Raw genomic sequence first — 10,700 nt, forward strand, 5'->3', positions numbered from 1 at the left:
AGGGATAGTTTGACTTCCTCTCTTCCTATTTGGATGTCCCCTATTTCTTGCTCTTGTCTGATTGCCCTGGTGAGCACCTCCAATACTATGTTGAATACAAGTAGTGAGAGAGGGCATCTTTGTCTTGTGCTGGTTTTCAAGGGGAGTTCTTCCAGCTTTTTCTCATTCACTTTGATGTTGGTTATGGGTTTGTCAAAGATAGCTTTTTGAATTTTCAGCATTCTTGTGCTGATTCTTTCTCATCTTTGTGGGCTTATCTGACTTCAATCTTTGAGACTGCTGACCTTTGGATGGGTTTTTCTTTTATTTTCTCCTATTTGATTATCTTGAGTGTGTGATTGTGGCATAAAGTTGATTGAGCCAACTGGCTTTGTTTCTGGGAGATGGTAGAAGGCAAACACTCAGTTCCCAACTCCTGGGCTGTGTGCTCTAACTCTGGGGGACTTGTATTGAGCCCCGACTTTGTACTCTGGCTCCTTGAGGTTTAGAGTCCACTGTGCTGGCAGTGCTAAGGTGCAGCAGCTTCAGCAGAATGCTAGTAGATGTAGGGGTGGCTGCATCACTGCAGACATTCACCACAGTGGCACAAGCAAGGCAGCTGATCACACACAGGAGTGATCCCTCAGTGTGTGAGAGGATCCTCTGTTCTCTTCAAAGTATTAGCGCAAGGGCTGGATGCTGGTGGAGGTAGGGCTTGCTGGTTCTGTGCCTGCCAAGACTCCAACTGCAATGGTGGTCCCCAGGGACAGAGGGAGGAGACTACACTCATGTGTGCTGGTGGGACGGGTAAACAAAACCCACTCTTGCAGACATGCACCAGCTGCAGTATGGGGAAGGTACATCTGGGGTGGTGCACAGCCCTAGGGGCTGCCTTGCTGGAGCTCTATGCTGGTAAGGCATAGTCTGCCAGCACAGAAGCTATGGTGTGGGCCCCCAGGACCCTCAAGACTGACCTGTAAGCAGGTGTGGCCAGGCTGGGGCCCTGGGAAGACCAAGGAGTGCTCAGGTTGGACCAGGCCCATTGGATGAGCAAGACCGCCCAGCAGAGATTGGGTCTGACAGTTCCCCTGGGGCTAAAGTCCCCTATGGGAGCAAGTCAGGCCATAGGGATGGTTATCGCTGGCCGTGCTCAACTATAGACACTCCTGCACCAAACCCTCTGTGCTCTACATCAGTGGTCTTATTGTTCCACCAATTCTCTAAGCAGTTCTCCCTGCCACCTTAAGTGTCCATTCTAGATGATGGATCTCCTTCACAGACTTCCAGAGGCCTGTGGTGAGAGTGGGTTGCTCCTTGCCAGTTCAACTCACCCTTTCTCCTGAAGTGGTTATAGTGAAAAATGAATCCAAGTGTGTGGCAGCCCATGCAGGGTTTCCAACTTTCTCCCCCTTAATCCCAGCTCCTGTGTCTTTCCTCTGTCCACTTTCAGTGCCTTCCCTCTGAAGATCTGTTGAAAGGATACCCGTTGCCTCAGTCTCTCCATGGGAGCTCTTCACTTGTCTGTGTCTAGTTGACCATCTTTCCTTCCCCCCTACTTTCTTGAGGTGCAGAGTTAGGTTGTTTATCTGAGATCTTTCTTCTTTTTCAATGGTTGTAGTTACTGCCGTTAGTGTCCCTCATAGTACTGCTTTTGCTGCATTCCATAACTTTTGATATGTTGTATTTTTTCTGTTTTCATTAGTCTCAAGATGTTTTCTAATTATTTTTGTGATTTCATTTTGTACGTTTGTTGTTCAAAACTGTGTTGATTAATTTCAATATATTTGTGAATTTTCCAAGTTTCAACTATCGATTTCTAGTTTCATTTCATTGTGTTTGGAAAAGGTATTTGTTAGGATTTCAGTTTTCTTAATTTGTTAAGATTTGCTTTGTGACCTACCATGTGATCTATCCTGGAAGATGTTTCATTTGCTGTTGAGATGAATGTGTATTCTGTTGCTGTTCAATGTAATATGTCTTTTGACCTGTTAGTATTTTTCAATCCTTTATTTCCTCATTAAACTGTTTTTTATTTCCATTATTTAATTTTGGGTTTTGAAATATTCTATTATTGTTTTACTGTTTCTTCACTTAATTATGTCAATGTTTATATATTTGGGTTCCCTTATGTTAAGTGCATATATATATTTATAATCGTTATATATTCTCAGATAAATGACCCATTTATCATTATGTTCTTGTAAGAGTTTTCACTTAAAGTACTTTTTGTCTAAGTATGGCAACCTATACTCTCTTTTGATGCCATTTGCATGCAACAACTTTTTCCCTTTTACTTTCAGTCTATGTGTGTCCTTCAATCTAAAGTGAGTGTCTTATAGACAGCATATAGTTTGATATTGTTTTATTCTTTTCCTATCAACCACTCTACCTCTTTTGATTGGAGAGTTTAATACATTTGCATGTAAAGGAATTATTGATAGGGAAGGACTTGCCACACTCATTTTGGTACTGTTTACTTTCTTGATGTAGCTATTTTCTTCCCCTTTTATTCTCTTGCTGTCTTCCTTTGTGTTTTGTTGGTATTTTGTAGTGACATCTTTCCAGTATTTTCTCATTTTCTGTTCTATGCCATCTGTGAGTATTTTCTTTGAGGTTTCCAGGAACTTATATAAAACATATAAAAAGCGTTTTATACTTATGACAATTTATTTTAATCTGATAACTATGTAACTACATCAGTGTACAGAAACTCTGCCATTTTACATCTCCCCCACTTTGTGTTAATATCACAAATTACATATTTTTACTTTTTGTATTCAATAACATAGTTTTATAGTTATAATAATTTTATACTTTATAAGTTTGATGACAGAAATAAAAGTGAATTGCACACATATATATTTATGATATACAACATGTTGTTTCAGTACACATACACGTGGTGAAATGGTTATCAAAATCAATTCAAATTAATATAGTCATCACCTCACAGTTACCATTTTTTCTTTTTTGTGGTGAGGACACTTGAGATCTACTCTGTTAGCAAATTTCAAGTATACAATACATTATTGTTAAATATAGTTACCATGCTGTACATTAGATCTCCAAAACTTATAATAGAAAATACATATAATTTAACAACATCTACCAGTTTACCTACCTCTGACACTTGGCAAGCACCCCTCTACTCTGTTTATATGAGATTGACTTTATTTATTTATTGTTTTGAGACAGTGTCTCACTCTGTAGCCCAGGCTTGAGTGCAGTGGCGCGATCTTGGCTCACTGCCACCTCCACCTCCCAGGTTCAAGTGATTCTACTGCCTCAGCCTCCCAAGTAGCTGGGATTACAGGCCTGTGCCACCATGCCCAACTAATTTTTGTATTTTTCGTAGAGATGGGGTTTCACCATGTTGGCCAGGCGGTTCTCTAACTCCCGACCTCAAGTGATCTGCCCACCTGGACCTCCCAAAGTTCTGGGATTACAGGCCTGAACCACCATGCCCAGCAAAGTTTGACTTTATTAGGTTCCATGTATAAGTGAGATCATGCTTTGTTTGTCTTTCTGTATGTGGCTTATTTCACTTAACATAAAATACTCCAGTTTCACTCATATTGTCACAAATGGCATAGTTTTCTTATTTTTATGGCTGAGTAACAACAGCTGATTTTATATATATATATGTGTGTATATATGTGTATACATATATATACATATATACACATGTATATGTGTATACACATATATACACACATATATATAAACATATATAGACACACACACACACATATATATATATAAACATTCCATTTATTTATCTGTAGAAAGATGCTTAGGTTGTTTTCGTATCTTAGCTATTTTGAATGACATGGTTTGGATGTTCTGTCCTCTCCAAATTTCATGTTCACATGTGACCTCCAATATTGGAGGTGGGTTTAGTGGGAAGTGTTTGGGTCTTGACAGTAGATCCCTTATGAATGTCTTGGCACCATCCCCATGGTAATGAGTGAGTTCTCCTTCTGGTAGTTCATGTGAGAGCTGGTTGTTTAAAACGAGTGTGGCACTTTCCCCCTCTCACTCTTGCTCCCCTCTCTCTTTTGCTCCCACCTTCACCGTTTGATGTACCTGCTTCCCTTTCACCTTCTTCCACCATAAGTGAAAGTTCCTTGAGCCCTCACTAAGAGAAAATGCTGGTGCCGTGCTTTCTGTACAGCCTAGAGAATGGCAAGCCAAAAAAAAAAAAAAAAAAAAACTCTTTGTAAATTACCCAGCCTCAGATATTTCCTTATAGCAATTCAAAAACGGACTAACATAGAAAATTGGACCATGAGTGGGTATTGACATAAAGACCCATGAAGATGTGGAAGTGGCTTTGGAACTGAGTGTGGGCAAAGTTTGGAAGAGTTTGGAGGGCTCAGAAGGACATTTTGTGGTGTAAGTGAAATTATGTTTATCTACATTGGTGTATGTTGTACTGTGTTTTTTTTTTTTCTTTCTATTGCTGTATGGTTTTCCATTGTACAAATATGACAATTTACTATTCCATTCACTCTTGATAGGGTAATATCAAGATTACCTGCGTAATTTCCAATTGGAGCCACTATGAATAGTGCTTCCATGAACATTTTGTACATTTCTTTAGATGAATATATGCAAATTGTCAAGTATAGAGGGAAGCAAATTTTGCATTACAGGATATGCATATATTCATCTTTAATAGTGCCAACTATAAAAATTACATGTGTCAATTTATTTTTTTATTTTTTTATTTTTTTTTAGACACCAAGATTTTTATTTACCCACCTTCCTGCTTTCTTTTAACATTATAGGCCAAATTATTCTCTTTTTGACCCAGGGTTGTGATAGGAACCATCTAGTTATAAAGTGGTGGCAGATTTCACGAAATCTGCCTGCATTCATTCATGTTTTTCTGGCCCGTTTCAACCTCTGGCTGTCACTTCTCTGTTCTTTCTCAGTTGCCCCTTAACAGTCTATTCTAACCCCTGTAAAACAGGGACTAAAAGTACTAACCTCATTGTTATGAGGTTTAAGACCCAGCACTAAGCCAGACTCTCAGGAAAATTCAAACAACAGTTCCTCTTTGCCCTTCAATATACCCCCTTCTCATCTGTCGTGGGCTGAGGAACCACTGGATCTGTAAACCAAGCACACAGGTATAAGTCCACAGACCAGGTGAAGGCCTAGATGGCAAAACACATGGACTTTGTGACTCCACTACTGACTTCGAGGTTAAGGAAGGACTGACTTAGTGAGCTGTTCCAAGACCACTGAGTTCATCGTTCCGTGTAGCTGGGACCTCCATCATGACTGGGGCTTGAGGAGAGGCCTCTGTTCCCGCTGCCGCATTTGGAACAATAGACGGCTACAGCAGAGGCCAAAAACTGAGCGATCGGCCCCAGAGAGTCGATGGGGGATACTGACAAACCAATCACAAAGCTGGTGCCGTTAGCTCTTAGGGAGGAGAGGCGGGGCCTGGGCAAGGACAGCAGCTGGAGGGTGAAGCGCAGACCTGGCTCTCAGTAGCGGTAGTGATCCGGCTTGAAGGGGCCATCACGGGACATGCCCAGGTACTGGGCTTGCTTCTCAGTCAGCTTGGTCAACTTCACATTCAGCTTGCCCAGGTGGGCTTCAGCCACTGCCTCATCCAGCTTCTTGGGCAGAAAGTGAACCCCAATGGGGTACTTGTCTGGATGGGTCCACAGCTCGATCTGTGCCATCACCTGGTTGGTGAAGGAGTTACTCATCACGAAGCTGGGGTGGCCCATGGCACAACCCAGGTTGACCAGCCGACCCTCAGCCAGCAGGATGATGCGGCGCCCATTCTTCAGCCGGTACCGGTCCACCTGCAGCTTGATGTTCACCTTCTCCACGGCGTTCTCATTGAGCCACTTGACATCGATCTCCACGTCAAAGTGTCCAATGTTACACACAATGGCATCATCCTTCATCTGCTCAAAGTGCCGGCCAAGGATGATGTCAACACAGCCTGTGGTGGTGACAAAGATGTTGCCCTCCTGACAGGCCTCATCCATGGTGGTCACCTCATAGCCTTCCATGGCAGCCTGCAGTGCGTTGATGGGGTCAATCTCAGTGATGATGACACGGGCCCCGAAACCCCGCAGGGCCTGGGCACAGCCCTTGCCCACATCGCCATAGCCTGCCACCACTGCTACCTTGCCAGCAATCATCACATCTGTGGCCCGCTTGATGCCATCTATGAGGGACTCCCGGCAGCCATAGAGGTTATCAAACTTGCTCTTGGTGACAGAGTCATTGACGTTGATGGCAGGCACCTTGAGGATCCCATTGGCCATCATCTTGTAGAGGTTGTGGACCCCAGTCGTTGTCTCCTCAGAGATGCCTCGGATGCCTGACAGGAGCTGCGGGTACTTGGTGTGGATGAGGTTGGTGAGGTCGCCCCCGTCATCCAGAATCATGTTGAGGGGCCCGTCCTTGAAGTACAGCGTCTGCTCAATGCACCACAGGTACTCCTCGTCCGTTTCGCCCTTCCAGGCATACACCGGAATACCAGCCTTGGCAATGGCAGCTGCCGCATGGCCCTGGGTGGAGAAGATGTTGCAGCTGGACCACTGCACCTCAGCACCCAGGGCGACGAGGGTCTCAATGAGGACGGCTGTCTCCACCGTCATATGCAGGCAGCCGGCGATACGAGCGCCCTTCAGTGGCTTGGAGGCCGAGTACTGCTCCCGCATACGCATCAGGCCCGGCATCTCGTTCTCAGCAATGTCCAGGGCCTTGCGTCCCCAGGCAGCCAGTCCGATGTCAGTGACTTTGTAGGGCAGTTTGTCAGACATGCTGGCGGCGCTCGTGATAGAAACAGGCGAAGGGGGCTGGGCCTCAGTCTAGGGACACGCACTGGGCGGGCGGCGCCGGGTAGGGCAAAAATTACATGTGTCAATTTAAACTATCACCAGAAGTATGTAAGAGTTCTGGTTGTTTCATATCCTAGACAACATTTGTTATTTTTTGTCTTTTTTATTTTAGCGAGTAAGTGACTATATGATATCTTAATACCCTTTTATTGTCAAAATGACATCATATTTTAACATAAAGAAAAAAATTAAAAATATGCAGAATTATTGATTATATTATATTACCATGCTCTTCTTGTGGATATCTTTATTTTAGGAAAGAGAAGAAGTGATATTTATGTCTATGACAAATCACTCTGTCATCCTGAGGCTGCAAAAATAAATAAAAAATCTGGGAGTCACATTTCAGAATTGGATGGACATTATTCAAACTGAAATCTTTCACCAATTCCTACAGATGAAAATTGTAGGTGTTAGCAAGACTAAAAAGGCATTTGTGTGTCAAGGAGAGTTCGCCCTTTCTGTTAGTTCTTTCATTTATTTACTTTAACAGTTTATAAATGTACATATCTAGGGCTGGTCCTCTAACTGCTTTTAGGGCAATTGCATAGTGATATTCTACCAACAACTAAAGTTCATTAGGTAGTGTGGAAAAAACTACACTAGGAATCTAGAGACTGAATTATTGAATTGTCTCTGTCTCTAACTAAAATAGGGTTTTTGAACATGTAACTTAACCTTTTATTTTTGTAAGAATTGGGGAATATTCTCATCTCAGAGACTTGTTCCTGTGGTTCCCTCTTATCCATGGCTTGCTCCCTCACATTCTTTAGGTTTTACTTGAATGTAACTAATTTGAGGGGCCCTTATTTTTCCATCCTATTTAAAAGGTTACCCTCTACTTACTTCCAATCCAGCAGTTCTGGCTTTGTCTTTTAGCACTTATCACTTTCCAACATTTATATAGCAGATTAGTTTGTTAGTTCATTGTTTTTCTTTCAATGTAGTGTAAGCTCTATGAGGGCAGGATATGCTGTTATTTTGACTGCTTGGCATGCAGAAATATCTCAAATGTACATCTCAAATTATTAAATGTTGATTTGTAATCTCTACAATTATTAGAATGAACAAACTGATCAATAAAGTATTTCCTGTTTCTAAAATTCTGATTCTATGACTATAACAGGACTAATCATCTGCCTGAGTATCATGATTTCTTCCTTCTACAACAGAATGGATTCTCTTTATAGCTAAATGTGAAATCTCAAATTCATTTATAACTCATTCATATTTTCTGACATTTTAATTTCCATTATAGATATTTTTCACCAATGTTTCATTATTTTTAATATGCTATATTTATTTTGTGTCCCTACTATGTTCACTTTAGCCCATTTATGTATAGCTGGGTTTTCTCTTTAGTATACTGATATGGTTTGGCTCTGTGTTACCACCCAAATCTTGTATTGAATCCTAATCCCCAGTGTTGGAGTAGGGACCTGGTGGGAGGTGATTGGATCATGGGGGCAGATTTCCCCCTTGCTGTTCTCGTCATGAATCTTACAACTAGGAATTTGGAGATAACATGAGTCTGAATTCTAGAGAGTGAGTTCTCACAAGATCTGGTTGTTTAAAAGTGTGTAGCACTTCCCCCTTCATTCTCTCTCCTGCTCCAGCATGTGAAGATGTGTTCTCTTCCCCTTTGCCCTCCACCATGATTGTGAGTTTCCTGAGACCTCCCAGCCATGCTTCTTGTACAGCCTGCAGGACTATGAGTCAATTAAAACTCTTTTCTTTGTAAGCTACCTGGTCTCAGGTCATTCTTTACAGCAGTGTGGGAATGGACTGATACACATATTAAATTCATGTTGCACACCACTCTAGAAGAATATAACTGAAATATAGGATCACCCAATCAATTTTATTTATATATCATGATTCTGCATAAGATACATTCCATTATTTAAAATAATGTTGCACATTGGAAATAATATAGACCTAAGGGAGGAGACCACCCCTCATATTGTCTTATGCCCAATTTCTGCCTCTAAAGAAAGAAGAAGTAAAAACTAGAAGGCAGAAATGAAATCAACAGGCAGACAGCCCAGCACCACACCCTGGGCCTGGTAGTTAAAGATCAACCCCTGACTTAATCAGTTATGTTATCTACAAATCACAGACATTGTACAGAAAAGCACAGTGAAAATCCTTGTCCTGTTCTGTTCAGTTCTAATTACTGGTGCATGCAGCCCCTAGTCACATACCTCCTGCTTACTCAATTGATCACGACCCTCTCACGTGGACCCCCTTAGAGTTGTAAGCCCTTAAGAGGGACAGGAATTGCTCACTCGGGGAACTCGGTTTTTGAGACATGAGTCTTGCCGATGCTCCCGGCCGAATAAAGCCCTTCCTTCTTTAACTGGGTGTCTGAGGGGTTTTGTCTGTGGCTCATCCTGCTACAGACCTACATCTCTCATTTTGTACTGCATTTTAAACTGGTGTCTTTAATATTATACATTTCTCCAAACTTACAAGGGATGGAAAAGTCATCTGGCATTTTGAATGACACTGTTCAAGGCATATTGAATATGTTCCAAGTACAAACTTTACAGTGCATGAATCAGATGGACAAATACTCTTTTTGTCTCTATAACTTATAGAGATCTTTTTATTGAGTCTCTTCAGTCTGCTAGAACATAACTGAACCTAGTCATTTCTGTAGAACTATTAACTCAGTAATTTGTTTTTTTTGAGGTGGAATTTCAATCTTGTCACCCAGGCTGGAGTGAAATGGTACGATCTCGGCTCACTGCAACCTCGCCTCCTAGGTTCAAGCAATTCTCCTACCTCAGCCTCCCGAGTAGCTGGGATTTCAGGTGCCCACCACCATGCCCAGCTAATTTTTGTATTTTTAGTAGAGGTGGGGTTTCATCATGTTGACCAGGCTGGTCTCAAACTCCTGACTTCAGGTGATCCACCTGACTCGGCCTCCCAAAGTGCTGGGATTACAGACGTGAGCCACGGTGCCCAGCAACTCAGTAATTTTTTAAATTCAATTTCTAATTTTCTACATTAGGAAAGGTTTTACATTCCATCTCCTTTTATTTTCTGAGATGGTACTTAATTACAGGTGTAGATGACAGACTCATTTATAATCAAAGATGTATCGAGGGAGGAGTTGTCTGATTCTAGATTGTCATGTGTCCATCTCATATATCCTTTACAATAAATATTGTTCTGTATTACTCTCAGCTGTAATCATTTTTCACTCTGATATTACCTAAGATAGTCATGCTATCTCTGAAATCCTAGTTGTAAGATTAATGCTGTTTTCTACTACAACATGACATTATTTCAACAATGAGATCCTTGGACTCTACCGCCTGACTTTCTTGCTTGTTTACAATTTCTCTCTCTCTCTCTCTCTCTCTCTCTCTCTCTTTTTTATGCTTACTTTTATGCCTTTCCTGGGAGCAGAGAAAAATCTTGCTTTTCTCTTCTGTCACACTGCATCCACGAAAAGCTTCACAAACTGTCTCAGAGCAAACTAATCTTTCTGGTAAAACTTGACATTTTTGCCTAATTTGTCTGCTGTTACATGATGCTGAAGTATAGTAAAGGCTGGAGTCTTGAAGATCTCTAAGTCATATGACAAACAAAGCATAGATTTCTACTCTTTGTAAATTGTATTCTATTTGGAAGCTCTATTCCCCTCACCTTCCTCAAAACTTGAATGTGCTTTAAGTGAGGCATAATTCAAGATCCTTTTAAGAAACTCACTCTAGCATCTAATATGTATGTATCTTTTCTTACTCAGCCTCTGCCTCCTCTTGCCAAGTCAAGGAGTTTTAGTGAAATGTCTGCTGTGGCCTCCCTTCCATTGAACAGTGGCGACCAAAGACTAGC

At 41.6% G+C, this 10,700-nt stretch overlaps 1 protein-coding gene across 1 annotated transcript; it reads right to left on the reverse strand.

Moving 5' to 3' along the window:
- Positions 1 to 4,700: 4,700 nt before the first annotated feature.
- Positions 4,701 to 6,847, reverse strand: LOC104657885 (adenosylhomocysteinase-like). Its single transcript, XM_010357750.2, has one exon. It carries the CDS (start codon positions 6,774 to 6,776, stop codon positions 5,478 to 5,480), a length of 1,299 nt encoding a protein of 432 aa, XP_010356052.2. The 5' UTR covers positions 6,777 to 6,847; the 3' UTR covers positions 4,701 to 5,477.
- Positions 6,848 to 10,700: the final 3,853 nt, after the last annotated feature.

Source organism: Rhinopithecus roxellana, chromosome 7 (assembly GCF_007565055.1).
Source record: "Rhinopithecus roxellana isolate Shanxi Qingling chromosome 7, ASM756505v1, whole genome shotgun sequence".
Lineage (NCBI taxonomy): Eukaryota > Metazoa > Chordata > Mammalia > Primates > Cercopithecidae > Rhinopithecus > Rhinopithecus roxellana.